A 20028-nucleotide genomic window follows, 5' to 3' on the forward strand; every position below is an offset into this window, starting at 1 on the left:
TGTTAATTTCTATCAGGCTCCTGGTCCCAGCCCACTTTAATCTGGTGTTCCTTGAAGTTACTAAACTGGTACTGATTACTTCCCTGCTGTTCCCAGGGTTCACTCTAGACTGACCCAAAACCTCATCTGATTCCCATACACACACATGAGCACACTTACACACACATATGTACATAGTACGCACTCACACATGCATACACACACAGAGACATGCACACACACAAATATGCACACATACTCACACATACATACTCACACACATATGTGCACACACACATGCATACACACTCACTCACACATGCATACACACACACACACACACACACACACACACGCACACACCTATGGTGAGTGTAGGTTGTTGATGACTACTCTGCTTGATCAAGGTGGTAGGAGTAGGTCAATCCTGGCCAAGATGGAGCCATCCCCTCCCAGGGTGTAGAGGTGTGTGTGTGTGTGTGTGTGTGTGTGTGTGTGTGTGTGTGTGTGGTCATCTCTTTCCCAGAGCACGGCTAGGAGTGGGCACACCATTTGAGAAGTGGCAGACATGCCTGGAAACAAACAGGACACATGAGCTTGACCTAGTTATCATGGGGACAGAAAGGGGGAGAGAGGGCACAGCTGAACTTGAGTTAGGTGTGCGGGGCAGGAGGTGCCGGTGAGCAGTGAGGGGCATGCTGGGAGCTGGGCCTAGTTGACTGAAGTCTTGCAGGGATGAAGAGAACAGCTGAGCAGCCCCTGCTGAGGACTCTATGCTGAGGCCTGTGCTGGGATTTCCTCAGCCCCCTCTGGGTGGTCCTTTCTTCTCTTAGCTACATAGCTGACACTTGAAAGAGTGCATCAGCTGCCACCTGGGCATGGGGCAGTCGTGCTGTGGTCACCTCCTGGGGCTGTGCCTGGCTCTCAGCAGGTCAGGTCACACTTGCATCATCCTGAGGGAGAAGCCTACAGGTCTACAGAGCCAGCCATCTCCGGAGGGTCTGTGCAGGGAGTCCCTCAGAGAACCTGCTTCCTGCGGCAGACCCTTTCTCTTCTATCCGTACCATCCTGGGAGAGCTCTGAGCCTGGCAGATAGTGGCATCCAAGCTGGATCTGTCTCCAGGCTGGGCTGGCTTCACAGGCTCTGGGTGTCTGAGCAGAGCCTGGAAAGTCTACATAAGGAATCCTGGTTATTTTTGTCTGCCTGCTTTACCTTAATTCATTTTTTTATGTGACATGAAAATTCAGACATGAAAAAATCATACTCAGTGAAAATTTCCCTACATACACTCCCTTTTTTATTTTGTGTGTGTGTGTGTGTGTTTGTGTGTCTATGAACATACACTATAGCACATATGTGGAGGTCAAAAGACACCTTTTGGGGAGTCAGTTTTTCTCCACCATGTGGTTTCTGTGGATCAATCAAACTCAGATCACCAGGCTTGGCAGCAAGCACCTTTTACCTGCTGAGCCATCTCACAGGCCTCCCTTTTTCTATTTCTTCCCTGCCCCGCCACCCCCCAACCCCCTCCCCGCCACCCCAAGATAGGGTTTCTCTGTGTAGCCCTGTATGTCCTGGAACTCTCGCTGTAGACCAGGCTAGCCTCGAACTCACAGAGATCCACCTGCCTCTGCCTCCTGGGAGTGCTGGGATTACAAAAGTGCCTTGTTATTTTAGGAGCACAGGTGGTTTGCTTTTCACATGTATGTAATGTCTTCAGAGGCCAGAAGAGGGCGTAAGAGTCTCTGGAACTAGAATTACAGTTATGAGCTGCCCCGTGGCTGTTTCCAACTAAACCTTGGTCTCCTGCAAGTGCAGCAGTGCTCTTAGCTGGCTCTTCAGCACTCTCCCTTTCTTTATACACACATAGTGCACCTTACTTTTGCCCTCCTTTTAAAAAAAAGTGCTAGGAGCACCTTCTTGGACACAGGAAGCCCATGCCCCCCAGCGCCCTAGCTGTCTACCCAGCTCCTATTAGCATCTAGTCATTTTCAGTCCTTTTCTGGGGCAGTGTAGCTGTGATCCAGAAGAACAGAACATTGTGTGGTTTCCTTTTTCTATTTCTCTTTGTTGATGTTTGGAGGCAGGGTCTCACTGTGCCGCCTCTAAGAACTCACTATATAGAACAGGCTGACCTTGAACTCACGATGAGCCATCTGCCTCCCGAATGCTGGGATCAAAAGTACACACCACTACTCTCATATTTAAAAAAAAAAAAAAAAAAAAATTTTTTTTTTTTTGAGACAGAGTTATTTTATAGAGCCCAGGCTCATCTCAAGCTCATCCTCTTCCTGCCTCAGCCCTGTGCACATACATTACAGATATGTGCCACCATGACCAATAAGAAGGTATTCTTTTATAATCTTTTTAAAAATTAGTTTGTTTATTTTGTATACAGTGATCTGTCTGCATATGTACCTGCAGGCCAGAAGAGGGCACCAGATCTCATTACAGATGGTTGTGAGCCACCATGTGGTTCCTGGGAATTGAACTCAGGACCTTTGGAGGATCAGGCAGCACTCTTAACCTCTGAACCATCTCTCCAGTACCCCCTTCCATAATATTGAGCTTGACAAATGCCCTCTTTGCCACATGGCATCAACCCATGCTCCCCAGGCAGTGTGTGGTTGTGCCAACAGGGTCCCCTCTCCCTCAGGTGTGAGCTGATTCCTTGACAAAGGCCTGTCTCAGAGGTCAGAGGTCAGGGGTTGCTGTACTCCCACGTGTGATCCCCTTGCTCAGTGGGACTTGCTGTCTCCACAGACCTGAGCCACTAGAGTTTTATCTCTGCATCTTCTGTTCTTTTCCTGTGGGGTCTGCTTATTAATCTGCAGGAGCTCTTTCTAGATTTGGGGAGTTAACTCTTTGGCTGATGAACCCCAGATAATTTTGTTTGTCCTTTATCTTTTGACTTTGTTTACTGTGTTTGTGCCATACGATTTTGCTTTTGTTTTTGTTTTTGTTTCTCGAGACAGGGTTTCTTTATATTATCTTGGCTGTCCTGGACTTGCTTTTTAGACCAGGCTGGCCTTGAACTCACAGTGATCCGCCTGCCTCTGCCTCCTGAGTGGTGGGATTACAGGCGTATACCACCATGTCTGGCTAGGATTTTTTTTTTTTTTAATTCTAAAAAAGCTATTTAGCCGGGCGTGATGGTGCACACTTTTAATCCCAGCACTTGGGAGGCAGAGGCAGGAGGATTGCTGTGAGTTCAAGGCCAGCCTGGTCTACAAAGCGAGTCCAGAATGGCCAAGATAGCACAGAGAAACCCTGTCTCGAAAAAAACCGAAAAACAAAAACAAACAAACAAAAAACCCCCAAACAAACAAACAAAAAGACTTGAGGGCTGGAGAGATGGCTCAGAGGTTAAGAGCACTGGCTGCTCTTCCAGAGGTCCTGAGTTCAATTCCCAGCAACCACATGGGATGGCTTACAACCATCTATAATGAGATCTGGTGCCCTCTTCTGGCATGCAGGCATACAAGCAGGCAGAACACTCTATAAATGATACATTAATTAATTATAAAAATACTTGAATCTGGCTGGGCATGGCAGCACATGCCTTGAATCCCAGTCCCCAGGAGGCAGAAGTAGGTGGATCTCTATGACTTGGAGGCCAGCCAGAGACACACAGAGATACACAGAAACAAACAAACAAACACCCCTTGAAACTTTCATCTCTTTTTACATCCCTTGTGGTTTGGATTGACTTAGAAGGGCCCTCCCCACTCCAAGATGATAGGACGTTTTTTCTGTAATGTCACTTGGTAATTGAATAGCGTTGCTTTTCTTTCTTTCTTTTTTTTTTTTTGACATTTAAATGTTTGTTAATCTTTTGGGAGTTATTTTGGGGCTTAGTGTGATCTTCCCAAGCTCACTGGAGATGCTTCCCCGTGTCTCCAGCTGTCTCCTCCGAACAGCTCCCCTCCCCTGCCCACATCGGAGATGCCATTATACACCTTTAATGCATTCAGATCTCTTTCTGAACTTGGCTTTCATTTATTCCTCTGGTCTTATGCCAGGGTCATATTGCTTTGAAGATGACAGTTTTATGGGACATTTTAATCCTGGTCTGTGTTTAGAGTCCCTGGGTCCCCTGAGTCCTGAGGAGGGGAGGTCAGAAAGGCTTAGCAATGGGCAGGGAGGTGAGTACTGTGGCCCGGAGCCCTGTCCTGTGGGGGATCCCCAGGAGAAGTCTAGGGGTCTGGGTTGTGAGGGAAACTGAGACATTGCAGGGAGCTGCTTTGTGGCAAAAAGGACGACCTTTGTACCCAGCTACCACCGAGCCATCTCAGATGCCTCTTCTGAGGGACACTGTCATAGCTTCCACCCCCTAGCTGTGGTGGTACCCTCTGAGTACCCTGGTTTGCCCCTGTTCTGTGGTCCCAATTCTCCTACCCCAGGGGCAGCAGCTGTGGTCCAAGGCTTGTACCCAGGAGGGCTCTATCAACCACCCAGGCTGAAGAAGCCCAGAGAGAAGCCAGATTCTGCCTGGCCGCAGGAGGTGTGGTTGAGCTCCAGGGACACTTCAGCAGCACTGACTGGGAATTCGGGCTGTTCTCCAGCAGCTGGTTCTTTCTGTGACTCGCTTTCAGAAAGAGAAAGAACGTGATGGTCCTTTCTGGCACCAGCTCTGTCCTTCCAGCTGCACTCTAGTAAGGTGCATTTGCCGGGGAAGTGGTGGTGCAGGCCTTTAATTCCAGCACTTGAGAGGCAGAGGCACAAAGATCTCTGAGGTCAAGGCCAGCCTGGTCTACATAGTGAGTTCCAGGACTGCCAAGGCTACACAGAGAAACTCTGTCTCAAAAAGCAAAACAAAGGATGGAAGGGAGGGAGGGAGGGAGGGAGGGAGAAAAGCAAGGCACATTTTGAGAACTTCCTGTATGCCAGACACCATGTTTGTCATAGCATTAAGTAGCATTCATTGGGTACTTACTGTCTGTGACCGGCAACTTTCCCCAGTGTTTCTTTTTTTTTTTTTTTTTTGCTTTATTTTTTTTTTCTTTTTAAAAATACATTTTTATTTTATTTTTTTTCTTCTTCTTTTTTTTAATTAATTTATTCTTGTTACATCTCAATGTTTATCCCATCCCTTGTATCCTCCCATTCCTCCCTCCCCCCCCCCCATTTTCCCATTATTCCCATCCCCTATGACTGTTCCTGAGGGGGATTACCTCCCCCTGTATATTCTCATAGGGTATCAAGTCTCTTCTTGGCAACCTGCTGTCCTTCCTCTGAGTGCCACCAGGTCTCCCCCTCTAGGGGACATGGTCAAATGTGAGGCACCAGAGTACGTGAGAAAGTCATATCACACTCTCCACTCAACTGTGGAGAATATTCTGACCATTGGCTAGATCTGGGAAGGGGTTTAAAGTTTACCGCCTGTATTGTCCTTGGCTGGTGCCTTAGTTTGAGTGGGACCCCTGGGCCCAAATCTGCCTATCATATTGTTCTACTTGTAGGTTTCTAGGACCCTCTGGATCCTTTTATTTTGCTATTCTCCCATGAGTCTCTCATTTAGAGTCCCAATAACAGCCCAGGTCTTAATGTCACCCAGTGTTTCATTTGTTCCTCTCTGTCAGCTCTTTCAGTTACAATTGTTCAAAATGGCGCTCGCCTCTAATATTCATCTCCTCTGAGTAGCAGCCACTGAGCAAAGCACGCTGCTTGCTTGTTCCCATTCCCGTCTCAAACCCCTCCTTGGGAGGTTTCATCATCACCCCTATGTCCTAGCTCAGAGAAGGACCCTAAAGGTTCCCCTCCCCCATGCAACAGAGCCAGGATTTGACCCCGGAGTGTGACTCAGGTGTAGGAATCCCAGAACTAAGTATCAGGCACCCGCCAAGAAGCCAGCCAACCCACAAGGCTGGATTCCAGCTCTTCTTGGGTCTCAGCACCCAGGCAAGACTCAGATGAATAAATGAATGAGTGAGTGAATGAATGAATGAGTGGACTCCTCCATGGCCATCACGAGTCATAGCCGGGAAGGACAAAAATACCCTGGGCCTCCAGATGGAGCCTCACAATGGAGCAAGCCTGTGCTATTCCTGTGGCTGAAGGACACCATAGGGAAGAGTCCTTCCATGAACTTTTCAACGACACCATGGAGCATGATGGGTACCACATCAGCAACTATAAAACTGTAATGAAATTTTAATTGTATTAGGATTATGAGGAATCAGTTTTATTGCGAGGACTTCCACCAGCGGCCTCCTATTGTAATAAGATGTCTTCAGGCTCTTCAGAGGTGCCCGCAGTCTCATGTTGCCACAGACAGGGGCCTTGGTGGGTGAGGGAGGGGAGGGGACCATGAGAGGCTCCATGGGCTCCAGAGAGGGCTGAAGCAGGGAACCCCAGCTTAGTCTCCGTTACTTTGGGGTTTCAGGTGCCAATCACCACAGACCTCGGTCCCTGAAGGTACCTTGATGCCCATTACAGCTGCGCCCCACACTTCCTGTGGAACATATGAGAAGCTAGGCTGGGGAGGTAGCTCTTAGCATCTAGGGAGTGTCAGCAGGAGGATCAGAAGGACAAGGCCACATAAGACCCACGTCAAGTAAAAAAACAGCCAGACACAGGAGGCTCAGGCAGCCAGTTTAGCAGACACCACCAGAGAGCCCTGCCTCAGGGTCTGCTCTTAGCAGAAGCCCAGCCCCCTCCCACTGCACAGTTCACAGGCTTCTCCCTGGTAGAGGCCTGGTGCCAGGGAGGCCCCTTGTTCTCCAGTCTTCTCTCATCTCTCTATCTTCCCTTCTCTTTCTCCATGTCTCTTCCTCTGGCATCTGCCTGCCTCTGTCTCTGGCTGTCCTCTCACTGTTCCTACTGCCTTCAGCCCACCCCAGGCTCTCTCCTTCCCTCCCCTTCCCTGCTCAGTGTCCTCCTCCTCCTCTTCTGTTTGTTTGGTTTGGATTTTTGAAAGAGGGTTTCTCTGTGTACCCCTGGCTGTCCTGGAGCTCGCTCTGTAAACCAGGCTGCCCTCAAACTCACCAAGATCCGCCTGCCTCTGCCTCCCAAGCCCTGGGATTAAAGGTGTGTGCCACCACCGCCTAGCCTGTGTGCACTTCTGTTTTCTTTCTCTTCCTCCTTTCCCAAACACAGGCTCCCCTCATCCCTGCCCTGACCCTCTCTGTGTCTGGTACTTGCCTTTCCAGATGGGGCTGGTGGTCATCCTGGCCTCCACAGTGGTGGCCATGTCAGCGGTGGCCCAGCTCTGGGAAGATGAGTGGGAGGTGTTGCTGATCTCCCTGCAGGTGAGTGAGGTGGGCTGGGGCCAGGGACAGTGCTTCCCGGGGACCCTTGCAGCAGGCAGTGCCTCTATCATTCCTGTTTCTCTACATCAAGGCGCAAAGAGGAGGTGGGTGGGGTGGGGTGGGGCTCCTCATAGCAGGGACTCCCAGTGCCCTCAGCTGGTAAATGGAAACAGGATTGCCTGCCTTGTAGGTAGAGACAGTGGTCAGCAACATGCAGGCGACCTGAGGGTCTGGACCTGCCTTTGAGTCCCTGGTCCCTCCTGCCTCTGTTCATACACAGGGCACAGCACCGTTCCTGCACATAGGGGCCCTGGTGGCCATCACCGCACTCTCCTGGATCGTAGCAGGACAGTTCGCCCGTGCAGAGCGGTCCTGTGAGTACCCCCACCCGTTCTGACCGAGGTCATCCTAGACTGTGCCCACCGAGACTCTATCTGACTGGCCTGGGCATGAGATGGGGCCCTTGTTGCTTTGGGTTCCTGCTCCAAGCCCCTATGTCTGTGTGTACGTGTGTGTCTAAGTTGTAGGTGGGGTTCACCTCCTGTCAGAGCAAAGGTCGCTCCTCAGAATACCAAGCTCTGCTGACTCCGATCTGGCCATCTAGGCCTGGTTGGGCCTGGTGAGAGCTGCACAAATGACTCACTGGACGTCCCCACTGCCTGTGTCTGCAGCCTCTCAGATCACCGTTCTTTGTACCTTCTTCGCTGTGGTCTTCGCCCTCTACCTGGTCCCTCTCACCATCTCCTCTCCCTGCATCATGGAGAAAAAGGACCTGGGCCCCAAACCTGCCCTCATTGGCCACCGAGGGGCCCCCATGGTGAGTGTCCCCAGAAAGTGGAACGGGCCCACAGCCATCCCAGGGGCGGACCGACCCTGTGGGAAATGAATGCAATGTCTGTGCTAGCAGATGTAGCTCCATCACAGAAGACTTCCGGTTTGGGTTTGAGCCGCTTGTTTGAGACAAGCTGTATTTAAGCTACCACCAGCCTTTCTGCCCTTGCCTCCTTGAGTGCTGGGGTCACAGGCATATGCCACCAGACCCCAGTATAGAAGGACTTCAAAACAAACAGCAGGCTGGAGAGATGGCTCTGCAGGGAAAGGCAGTTGTCAGGAAAGCCTGGCAGACTGAGTTCAATTTCTGGAACCCACATGGAACTCACAGGAGATGAAGAGGACTACCCTGAGAGTTCTACACGGGCACTGAAGCACGCCTGTGCGTACACACGCATACACGCATGCCCATAATGATAGGAATTTACAACACCAAATTAACAATTTTTAAAGTATTTATTTTCACTTGTATGTGTACGGTTGCTTTGCCTGGCACCGTGGGGGCCAGAAAAAGGGGTGTCAGACCCCCTGGAGCTGGATGAGATCACACATGGTTGTGAGCCGCCATGTGGGTGACGGTCAAACCCAGGTCTTCTGGAAGAGCAGCCGTCTCTCCAGCCCCCAAATGAACAATTATTTAATGTGACCTAATATCACACTTTAGTTTTCCTTCGTCTCCAAAAATATCTCTTGGTAGTGCAGACTCTTAGAATCATGATGATGATTTTAAAATGACATCATGCGTCCATCTGCTTGACACATGTCTCACCAGTGCCTTTTAGTCTGCGGCAACCTCCCCGCTTCTCCTCTGTGCTGTTTGTTTATCTGTTAATGAAGCTGTCTCTAGACAGCCTCCCAAGCTGTGCCTTTGGCTGCTTGCATCCTTGTGGTTGCTTGCTCATTTTATCTGTTGTTTTGCTTTTGAGACAGGGTCTCAGTGCACAGCCCCTAATAGCCTGGAACTCTCAAACGGGCTGTCTCACCCTCCTGAGTGGTGAGTTACAGGTGTGCGCCACCATGCCTGACCGTGGTGTCCGTTTTTGTTTTTTGGGGTTTTTTTGTTTTTTGTTTTTGTTTTTTTGTTTGTTTGTTTTTTAACCTGACAAATGGTAATGGTGCATATGTGTGGGCTAGGCTGCTGGTCTCACATGTGTATACAATGCATTATCCTCACATCAAAGTGACTCGCCTGTCATCTCACACATTGTTTCATTGTGTTAGCAACATTCAGAAGCCTCTCTCCTTTGCCTGTTTCAAAACACACAGGAAGTTATCACTTACCACAACCAACGCATTGCTGGGGAATGCCAGAACCTGGTCCCCCTGCCCATCATGTCTGCCTGGTAACCGGCCTCCACTTCCCACTCCTAGCCTCTGTTAATCACTGTTCTGCTCTTTACTTCTGTGACATCAACTTTAAAAAAAAAAAAAACAAAAACAAAAACAATTTTTTTAATGTGGTGTGCACGGCTTATGCCTCAGAACGAATATGGAAATTCAGGGGACACTTGCAGGGGTCGGTTCCCTTCTACCATGTGGTTGGGCCTGGGAATTAAACTTGGGTTGTCAGGTTTGGCAGCAAGAACCTTTTTTTACCTACTAAGCCATCTTGAAGACTTTTTAGTTCTGGGTTTGGGGCGGGGGATCCAGTGTCCCCTCCATGTCACTGTGAATGACTGACCATGTTAAGGGTCACCAAGTTCACCAGGGCTTTTGAGTTGCCTGGTCTAAATCCAGTCTCTGATTTGATGCTGACCCCTACTGGCAGAAAGAGGCATGACAATTTACTCTCTGCTTGGCATCAAAGGAGACTCCGAAGTCCACTGCCCAGCTAAACACCCTCAGAGAACAGTGAGCATACATTCCCCAGTGGGCTGAAGGGGAGGTGGGTCCTTAGGGGGAAGAATTCACCCAGGATTGCAAGGCAGGGTCATGCAGTGAGATGGCTGGAACTGGCCTTCTGGGGGATCTGCTGTAGGATTGCAACGTACTGAGCATCAAGCATGGGTCTTGGTTTATATGCCAGTGTAGGTAGAGAGAGAGAGCATTATTGTGCCTTTAGAGAGGAGGAGGAAATGCATCACACCTCAGAAACCCCCTCCTCCTCTTCCCCCTCCGGAATCTCCACCAGGGCCGGGCTCTGCGATTAACCAGAAAAATCCAGGCACGCAGTCTCTACCAAGGCTGCCCAGGACCACAGGCCTGTGGAAAAGGCCATTTGCCTCCGGAGTCTTGCTCAGAGCCTGTAACACAGCAAGAGCGATATGGTCAGAGCTACTGTTTGCTAAGTCCTAGCTATGTCAGGCATCATATGGATCCCAACTTAGCACACTGCCTGCCCCTTTCCCCCAAACCCCTGTGAGGTACACATGTCATAACAAATGAAAAAAAAACCCCTGAACCCCAAAGCAGCTGTGTGTGTGCTCAGGCTTCCACAGTAATTCCACACAGGAGTCAGAATGAGAGGCAGACCTTCCAGCAGGGGAGATTTTTCACTGGCTGGGGGGGTTGGGGGTGGGGGCGGTCATCAGATGGACCCTAGTTCTGCCCTCACCATTCCTTCCTCTGCAGCTGGCACCAGAACACACGCTGATGTCCTTCCGGAAGGCCCTAGAGCAGAAGCTGTATGGACTCCAAGCTGACGTCACCATCAGGTTGGCATGGTGGACAAGGGTGCTGGCCACTTGCCGTCCCCTCCCCCCACATCTGGGTCTCTTCATAAAGCCTCCTACCCTGCCTTGGCGATGGGATGGGGGAGGGGTGGGTGAGTACTGAGTTGGGGATGGAGGCTTGGATCGTCCACAATGGGTAAGGCACCCTTTTTAGTCAAGTGAAATTTGTGCCAGAGTCCAGAACAGAAAGAACAGACTCTTGTTCAAGCAGGTTTTAGGTGTGGGGACCTAGAGCAATGCCATAGGCACATTGGAAAGAATATTGCATCTGTGTGTTTCCCCTGGGTAGAGTGCAAACACTTGGCTAAGTGAAACAAGCAAGATACAGAGCAATACAATGACCACTAGATACAAGACCACACAGAAGCTGGGCGGTGGTGGTAAATGCCTTTAATCTCAGCACTTGGGAAAAAGGCAGGTGGATCTCTGTGAGTCCAAGGCCCGTCTGGTCTACAAATCGAGTTCTAGAGAAGCCAAGGCTACACAGATAAACCCCTCTAAAACAAAACAAAACCAAACAAAAAAACAAAACAAAACAAAACAAAAAACCAAAAAGACCATAAGAAGTGGCGTGCACAAAAAAATAAAAATAAAAATAAAATAAAAATTGGGGCTTGAGAGATGGCTCAGAGGTTAAGAGCACTATCTGTTCTTCCAGAGGTCCTGAGTTCAATTCCCAGCAACCACACGGTGGCTCACAACCATCTATAATGAGATCTGGTGCCCTCTTCTGGCCTGTGGGTGTACATACTGTATACATAACAAATAAACAAATCTTTAAAAAAAAAAAGGAAGTGGCATGCACATTTCTATCTATAGATACAGCATATGTGTTAGTATAAATGACAGGAAACCCATACCAACCTATCGGAAGTTACCCCTGAGGAGGAGAGAAGGCGGGGCCACCAAATACTGTTCCACAGGGTGGACAATAAACAGCTACACCACGTATGTGAGGTGAGCACCCCTAGTGTAGACAGCCCTCTGCGGCAGGAGCAGCAAGCGTGGGAGCCCTTTGTTGTTTAACACTCAGGAACTCTATGAACTGCTGCCAGCCCTCGTGGGCTGATAAGGTTGAGGGAAGTATGTGGACTTTGTCAAAGGGACCTGTGCTGGCACTGTTATCATATCAGTGTGGCATTTCAGGGACTTGGTTTGAGGCCAGGTTCTACCACTTAGTGGCTGTGGACCTTGAGCTGAGTGCTTCCTGGTTGGCCTCAGTTTCCCCCATTATCAAGCAAGTCAGTACTTAACACTACTGATGTTAAGTATACAGACCCATTTTCCCCAGCTTTCCCCCTCCTCAGCTGTCTTCCACACTTGACCCATAGACACTTGACCCCGTATAGACTTGTCCCTTGAACCTTCTGAGGTTCCCACCAGCCCAATACTCTCCCTGTGGAGCTGGAGTGTCTGTGGCTGAGATGAGAATAGAACAGCTGTGCCCTTTGAGGGCGGGGAGGAGGGAGGGTGGTGATTGTGGGCAGGGGATGGCCCTGAGTGGGTGGTGACAATGGCTCTCTCCTGCAGCCTGGACGGCGTGCCCTTTCTCATGCATGACACTACCCTGAGGCGGACCACCAATGTGGAGCAGGTGTTTCCGGAGCTTGCCCGAAGGCCTGCTGCCATGGTCAACTGGACTGTCCTGCAGAGGCTCAACGCCGGCCAGTGGTTCCTCAAGGTTTGCCTGCACCTGGGCCTGCCCTTGGCATGGGAGACATGGAAAGCTCCTAAAGGAGGCAGGTGGCCTTCAGCCCAGGTGACACTAGCCAGGCTAGCCAGTGACCTTCTCTGTCCTCTTGCATCCAGACTGCCTAGTGGTCACTGCTTGTTTGGGAGTCGCTGGTCCTTCCCTCTCAAGGATCCAGGTCCTTTGTAGGCTGGCCGAAGCTCTAGCTATAGGGCTGGGGGTGTATCTCAGGTGGTAGAGGGCTTGCTTGGCACGTACCAAGCCCTGCGGTTATTCCCTAGCACCAGCATTAGAGATGAGGGCATCTAGAGGGTCAGGAGTTCAAGGTCATCCTTGGCTATATAATGGCCACGGCCATCCTGGACAGGCTCCAAGCACAAGGGTTCTCTTAGAAAGCAGATGGGAGCCGGGCATGGTGGCGCACGCGGGAGGCAGAGGCAGAGGCAGGTGGATCCCTGTGAGTTCGAGGCCATCCTGGTCTACAAAATGAGTCCAGAACAACCAAGGCTACACAGAGAGACCCTGTCTCGAAAAAAAGGGGGGAGCAGATGGGGGCCATAGAGGTGAAGGGTGGCCATTCCTGAGATGCCTACTGGGCCACAGCGATGCCAGCAGCCACTGGCAGCCCTGGGGCTCCATGCTCCATTGCCAGAAAGGCGTTTTGAAAACTCCAAAGGGCTGGTGACAGCTGTGTATGTCCTTGTCTCTGTCAGACTGACCCCTTCTGGACGGCCAGCTCCCTGTCACCCTCCGACTACAGGGAAGTCCAGAACCAGTCCATCTGCAGCCTGACAGAACTCCTGGAGCTAGCCAAGGGCAATGCCACACTGCTGCTTAACCTTCGAGACCCGCCCCGCGATCACCCATACCGAGGCAGCTTCCTCAACGTCACGCTGGAGGCCTTGCTGCGTTCTGGCTTCCCACAGCACCAGGTGAAACCCAGTGGGTGACCCTGGCTTAGCCCCCACCCCTGTGCCACAATACACTTATTTTCCTGACTGGTCCATGCTGGGGTTGGGAAAGACTTCGACATGTCCTTTCGATCCCTCAGAGGAGAGCAGTGGCCCATGTTTTCTGGTTACCTCACTGGAACATGGCCCAAATCACTGTGGTGTGACCCTTTGGGAACCTGATGCCACTCTGTGATGCGCGGTTCTAGAGATGGTGTTGACTGTGGTCAGAGGAGGGGAGGGTGGGGCTATCCATCTTGTCTTGTGCAGGGAAGCTGCCTGAGTTGTTCACTGTTGGCTCCACTGCTATGGACAGGCCCCTCTTGGATGCTTGAAGGGTCTTAGGAGGTCTAGGACCCTCTCCTCGAATCTGGAGATGAGAAGCCTGACCGGCCTATTCACCCTGTCTCCTGCTGGCAGGTCATGTGGCTGCCCAACAGGCAGAGGCCTTTAGTACGGAAGATGGCTCCTGGCTTCCAGCAAACGTCTGGATCTAAAGAAGCCATTGCCAGCCTACGGAGAGGCCACATCCAGAGGCTGAACCTTCGCTACACTCAGGTGTCCCACCAGGAGCTCAGGTGCCTGCCCTGGGCCACCCAAGGTGTTCCTGAGGAAGGAGGGACTGTGTATTCCCCAGTTCAACCCTCCACTTAACACACAGGGAGCCTGGGCACTCAGGGTTCGGAAATGAGATAGGAAACACTGGGCCGAGCTGGGCTTGCCTGTGGGCACAGACACCTTCCTCTTTTGGGGTGGCTGTGAGGGTGACAGGCTTTCTGCGGGTGCTCCTCCGGCCCCACACTGCAAAGCTGCTGGAGACAGCTGATCAACCTCTGTCCCCTGCCCAGGGACTACGCATCCTGGAACCTAAGTGTAAACCTCTACACTGTCAATGCACCGTGGCTCTTCTCCCTGCTGTGGTGTGCCGGGGTCCCATCCGTTACTTCTGACAACTCCCATACTCTTTCCCGGGTGCCTTCTCCACTCTGGATCATGGTGAGTTGGAGAGTGTGGAGCCTGGGGACATCTAGGGGATGGGGGGGGGGGCGATCGGTGACCTGAAAAGTCTCTCCTTGGGGAGGACCTGGGAATTGTTGCAGCTTCTGAGGTCTGCTTTGAAGTGCTAGGGACCCTGGACCTGACCCACAGGAGAGATCACATTGTCTGGTGACACTCAAGAAGCTAACAGTTACCTGGGCTGTAGGCCACTCCTTAGATTTGGTTTGAAAGGAAAGTTGTTGCAGAAAGAGGCTGGGGACAGGGCAGGTCTACTGAGAGGACTGTAAGGAGTGTGTGGGTCAGTCATAGAGCATCTGAGACCAGCCAAGCTCCTGTTCCTGCCCCTGAGGTAACCCCAGGCACGAGGCAGAGGCTCCTTGGCGTGGCCTGAGGTCACAAAGATGGGTAGAGGGCTCCATAGCTAAGAGGGCAGCAGCATTGGCAAGTCAGAGCTGCTACCAGTGGGCCCATGACAGAGAGGAGTGGACGAGGCCAGAGAAGGGGCCTTGGAGGTCTGGGCCATGAACTTCATGACCACCCCCCCCAGCCTAGCCAGAAAGACCTGGCCTTTTCAGCTCCCATCCACCCACAGTCCTTAAATACCCCCAACCCTCCCATAAGTGGACATAAAATAACTAACAGGCAGACAGCGATAGTGAGCATATTGGAGTGCTCAGACCCCACCCTAAGGAGTTGATGGATAGCAAAGAGTAACCCCCCATTTGTCTGAGATTCAGGGTGCTGAAGCTACATACAGGGAATTTTGTCTTCCCTGGGCCTTGTAAGTGATGTACTACTGCCCCACATGGGTGCCCCATATCTTTTTGTAGGGTCATATGTCTGTCGGCCAGACATATGCAATAAAGGAACCATCTTTCATCTTCGGACTCTTGCTTTGAGCTCCTATAAGCTTGCACATACTCAAGACTCAATATATCACCTCTACCCTGAATACATACACACACACACACACACACACACACACAGAGAGAGAGACAGAGAGACAGACAGACAGAAAGACAGACAGAAAGACAGACAGAGACCCAGCCAACCATGCCCAGAGTCTGCTCTTACAAAATAATAGCAAGAAGCCTCAAGCTCCTCCCCTGCCTTTCCTCATAAGGGGTCCCACAGTCTGTGGCCCCTTGGTCTCCATGAGTCCTAACCGGAAGCTGGTCTTGGGTCTTCTCTCCACAGCCCCCAGACGAGTACTGCCTCATGTGGGTCACCGCCGACCTGATCTCCTTCAGCCTCATCATCGGCATCTTTGTCCTCCAGAAGTGAGTAGACCCAAGACCTCCATAACCTGCCTACCCCACCAGGCCCAGCCCCACCCTCAGCAGAAGCTGGAAGCCTCTACTATGAGTGCCCAGCTCGGGGCTCAGGGCCAAACCTTGCCCTGACCTGCTTATGTGGCATCTGGTGGATGTGGCCGGTCTGCCCACTGGGAGCCAGGGCCTGGGTTCACTCCTAGCAGCTGAAACCCCCTGCGTCCCTTAAGATAGCTGGCACGTGGTGGTTGCCGTGGATGGAATGGGTGGTCGGGGAGGGGAAGATGCTGGGCCAGCCTGGGGCCCCAGGCAACCAGGAACCGAGGGGCTGGGGTTGGCTCTTGACTGACTTTCTCTCTCTGTCCCATCCTGCTCTGATGGCGCATGTCCCTCCTCTCTCCCCTCCCCCTCTCTGCTGCACTCTGGCATCTCACAGCTATCACTTGATCAGGTAATTCCGGTGTGCTCCCTCCCTGCTCCTCTTTTCCCTTCTGGCTACTCCCTTTCCAGGTCTGTCTGAAAAGCCGCTGTGCGCCAAGCCCGGAGCCTGGGTCACCCTTGCCCGCCTCTGCTTGAAGCACTGGCCCTTCTCCACTCTCCCATGCCCCTCCACTTTCCTTTCTGCTCTTTCTTTTTTCTTTTCTTTGTTTTCCTTTGAGACGAAGTCTCACTAACTATGTAGCCTAGGTTGTCCTCCAACTTTTGATCCTCCTGCCTCCTGAGTGCTGGGATTTATTCTCCTGTCTGGCTTTCTGTGTGCTGTACTTTTTTGGGGGTCCCCATTGCAATGTTTGCAGGTGGGGACCAGTGTTTCCCTGGTAGGTGCTGCCCCAGCTTCCCTCAGCACCAGAGTGTCTCCCCTGGGGTGAGGGCCTTCATGTCCCGAAGCCCAGCACTCAGGGGGGGTCCTTTGCCACCTGCCCAGTACAAAGCTTAAGTTTCTGTTCCTCTCCTGCTCCATTGGCAACTGTCTCTTGGGACTTCCTTTCCAATTGGTCCGTGCTATTCCTCTGTATCTCTCCCATCACCTTTTCTTTTTCACTATCTATGATCCACACCCTCTCACCTTTCTCCTCCCCCCTCCCCCCCCCCCCTGGAGGCTGATCCCCCACCACCACCACCACCTCCCCAGTGGCTTTCCTGTCCGGGATGTGCCTGGCTGTAGAGACCCTGGCCTGATCCTTTCCCTAGTGGGCTCTAATGTTAATGTTTAGCATGAGATCTAGTATTAGGGATGGTATCTTAAGACCTATTGGGTCAGGCAGCTTTGCTGACCAGCTTCCGGGCCAGGATCTAAGAGAACCTGGACCCTGACTGTGGGACTGAGCCCTTGGAAGGAAGCTTAGCTTGTACATCCTCTTTCCACTGTGCTGCTGTGTGGTACTGAGCCCATCAGGCACAGCAGAGTCATTGTCTCCTGGGGGGTCAGCAATAGCCAGAGAGCGGAGAGGGGGCGTGGGAGATGAAACGAGGGGAAGGAAATTCCTCCTTTCATTCATTGAGTCAACAAAAACTTGCCTAACCTCACAACATCCCAGGCATCGAGGCTGGCGCTGGGGGGCCTGCCAAGGAGCCAGAGCAACAAGCGCTGCCCTTAAGCATTGGCCAAGCAGCTGGCCCGACCCAGGCCCAGTGCCTTCTCCTCCTGCCTCCTGCTTCCCCGCTGTCTGCCCTGTCCTACCACCTTGTCTGTCCATCTCTGCTGTGCCAGCCCCATCTAGAAACCCACTGTGAGTTTTGTATGGAGCTTTAGCTGCCTCCAGCCACCCATCACGGTTCCCCCTCCTGGGGAGCCAGGGATATTCATTTCTAATCAGATAACTCCATACCAAGTTTCCTCTAACATCCTTGCCTGGGGACCTGTGAGGACCAGTCCTAAGCAGAACCTCACTGTCACCATCCTCTTTGGCCCCTTCCGGCTCTGCTCAGCCTGTTGTATTGGTGGGTTTATTGGAGGTCATCTGAGTCATATCTGCTAAGCTCCTTCCTCCCCAGACTGTCCCATCCAAAGAGAGCCAGTATCTAAGTAATAAAAACTGCCTTCTGGGCCCCGGGGGCTGATAAAGGAGGGGAGAAAGAGGCAGGAGAGTCCTGGCTGGGAGACAGTAGACTGCCCCTTCCTGGGCCTCAGCTTCCCCATTTGTACCATGGGTCTCTCGGGCCATATCAGGAGAGGCTCTGAAAATGGACAGGGCCTCTGCTCCAGGGGGGTTGGGGGAAGGACCTGATGCCCACCGGGCCATCTCTGCAGGTGGCGCCTGGGTGGCATACGGAGTTACAACCCAGAGCAGATCATGCTGAGTGCCGCCGTACGCCGGACCAGCCGGGACGTCAGCATCATGAAAGAGAAGCTCATCTTCTCAGGTGACTGCCTGCACAGGCCCCTAGATTAGGTGGCAGGCATGCAATGCAGCAGGACAGGTGGGCATGGCCTCTTTCAAGGTTCACACCCATGCATGTAGTAAGAGACAGAAACGCATGCATCTCCATGTCAAACGACCCCAGATCCCGCAGCTCAGGGTTAGCCCTTGGTTGAGGAACAAACGTAATAATGAGCTTGAATGTAAGGTGGGACGACTGTTTGAAGGTTCCACGCCTTTCCTTGGTTCACACATGACTTCCACAAGTGACAGCTGGGCTCTATTCGGTCACTGCTGCTGACATTGCCGGTCTGATGAAGGCAGCGGTAAAGACATGTGCAAAACTGGGTGTCACTGCAACCCTTCTAAGAGAAGAGTCAAGTGTGTTCAGAGGAAGGAAGGTCCGGGGTGACAACCAGGGTGTGAGGGATGGCCTGCGGTGCCTAAGTAATGGGATGATCAGACACAAGGAAGGGTACTCTTGTGGAAACAGGTATGCCCCAGGGCCACATTGCTTGTCAGGGCACAGGGAACCAAGCAGCGTTCCACAGAGCCACCTTCCAGAACCCCGGCTCTGCCCAGCTGGCTGCCAAACTGGGACACGGGTGTCCTTAAGGAGCTCTGCTCTGGCCCCCACCCCTTCAGACTCTGAAGGAACCAGGCTGGCTTGAAGTAGGAGGCCTAGCCCAGCATGAGGCATTAAGGAGGCATCTAGTAGGCTGACATACGCGAGATGGGGAGACCTGAGCCAAACTTTAGGGAAAAGAGGTGTTTCTGGGGAGGGAGGTCACTCAACAGAGAGAAGCAATGCCTGGGGGAAAGTAATCACTGGGTAACAAGTACCCAAGGGTGTCATGGTTCCTGCAGCAGAAAGTTCCAGGGGGCAGAGGACTAAGGGCATAGAAGGAACCAGGGAGCCCTGAATACCTGGCTTGGTGCTCACAGGTTCCAGTGGTTGCATCTGTCTCTGAATTCCTTCCCAACCATCCACCCATCCCCCTGTCCAGAGAGCCCATGTTCCTCACTCACATTCTGTCTCCTCTGGTCCAACAGAGATCAGTGATGGCGTGGAAGTCTCTGATGAGCTCTCCATGTGTTCAGACAGCAGTTACGACACCTATGCCAACAGCACAGCCACCCCCATGGGCCCTCGAAGTGGTGGCAGCCGTGCCAAGCCCCTCACAGAACGGGGCGGGCATTAGCTGACAATCTGCCTATCCAACTTACACCTAAGATAGAATCTAGGAGAGAGAAAGAGCTGACAGAAACTGCACCTGGAGTGCCTGGGAGCTGGCTCCACAGCCTACTTGTGTGCTCCAAGCTCATTTGACAGTTCCAGCCTCTCTCTCGGGGTGCCCCTCTCCGCTGGGTCTCAGCTAGACCAGGACTCCAGCCTCTCAGATGCCCCTGCAGGCCTGGGGCTTTTCATCCAGGAATTGAGGGCCTGGTCTCCTGGTCCACTCTCACAGCCATCCTTGGCTTCCCAGCCTGGAAGGTTTGGTAAGTGGGGCTGTGCCATGTGCCTCATGAGAGTAGAGATCGCGGACGCCTCCCTGTGCCCACATGTCTATTTATCTGTCTGTGCTGTGGGATAACTGACTCTGTCCTCATCCTGCCTTGAGGACGTTGGCTGGGCCTCACCCCTGCCTGGCAGTTCTACCCACCTCAAAGCACAAGGAAGTTCATCTCAGGAGGAAACCAGTGGCTTTGGTGGAGATCTCTTCCTCCCAACCAGCTTCCCCCCACCATTGGCCTCTGTATCCCTGAGAAGCCGCTACAGATGGCCAGAATCCCAGGCTCAGGGCCGCTCCGCCTCACACCCAGTTGTCCAACAGGCCTCTGGGTCAGAAGAAGCCTTGAGGACCAGGTGACTGACAGACTGCTATGACCTCAGGTTCCCACCTCAGTGGCCACAGGGCAGTGGGCCACCTGGGCAAAGTGCTCTGGGCTCAGTCAAGCATGGGCCTCTGGCCTAAGGGCAAGGACAATTAAAGCTGCCATCTTGATGCGTGTTGACTCTGAATT

The 20028-nt window shown here is 52.2% G+C and overlaps 2 protein-coding genes across 4 annotated transcripts in view; one reads left to right on the forward strand and one right to left on the reverse strand.

Moving 5' to 3' along the window:
* Positions 1–19539, forward strand: part of Gdpd5 (glycerophosphodiester phosphodiesterase domain containing 5) — an 80089-nt gene extending 60550 nt beyond the window's left edge. Inside the window, exons 7-18 of the mRNA XM_051149034.1 lie at positions 7132–7230; positions 7511–7604; positions 7902–8047; positions 10633–10715; positions 12264–12414; positions 13137–13355; positions 13794–13951; positions 14222–14369; positions 15570–15652; positions 16080–16094; positions 17895–18007; positions 19057–19539. Of these exons, the coding sequence (XP_051004991.1) occupies positions 7132–7230; positions 7511–7604; positions 7902–8047; positions 10633–10715; positions 12264–12414; positions 13137–13355; positions 13794–13951; positions 14222–14369; positions 15570–15652; positions 16080–16094; positions 17895–18007; positions 19057–19205 (1458 nt within the window). The 3' untranslated portion in view covers positions 19206–19539. The remainder of the gene's footprint in view (positions 1–7131; positions 7231–7510; positions 7605–7901; positions 8048–10632; positions 10716–12263; positions 12415–13136; positions 13356–13793; positions 13952–14221; positions 14370–15569; positions 15653–16079; positions 16095–17894; positions 18008–19056) is intronic.
* The window catches only part of Serpinh1 (serpin family H member 1), a 671742-nt gene that overhangs the window by 94732 nt on the left and 556982 nt on the right, over positions 1–20028 (reverse strand). The window lies entirely within an intron of this gene.

Source organism: Acomys russatus, chromosome 7, assembly GCF_903995435.1.
Source record: "Acomys russatus chromosome 7, mAcoRus1.1, whole genome shotgun sequence".
NCBI lineage: Eukaryota > Metazoa > Chordata > Mammalia > Rodentia > Muridae > Acomys > Acomys russatus.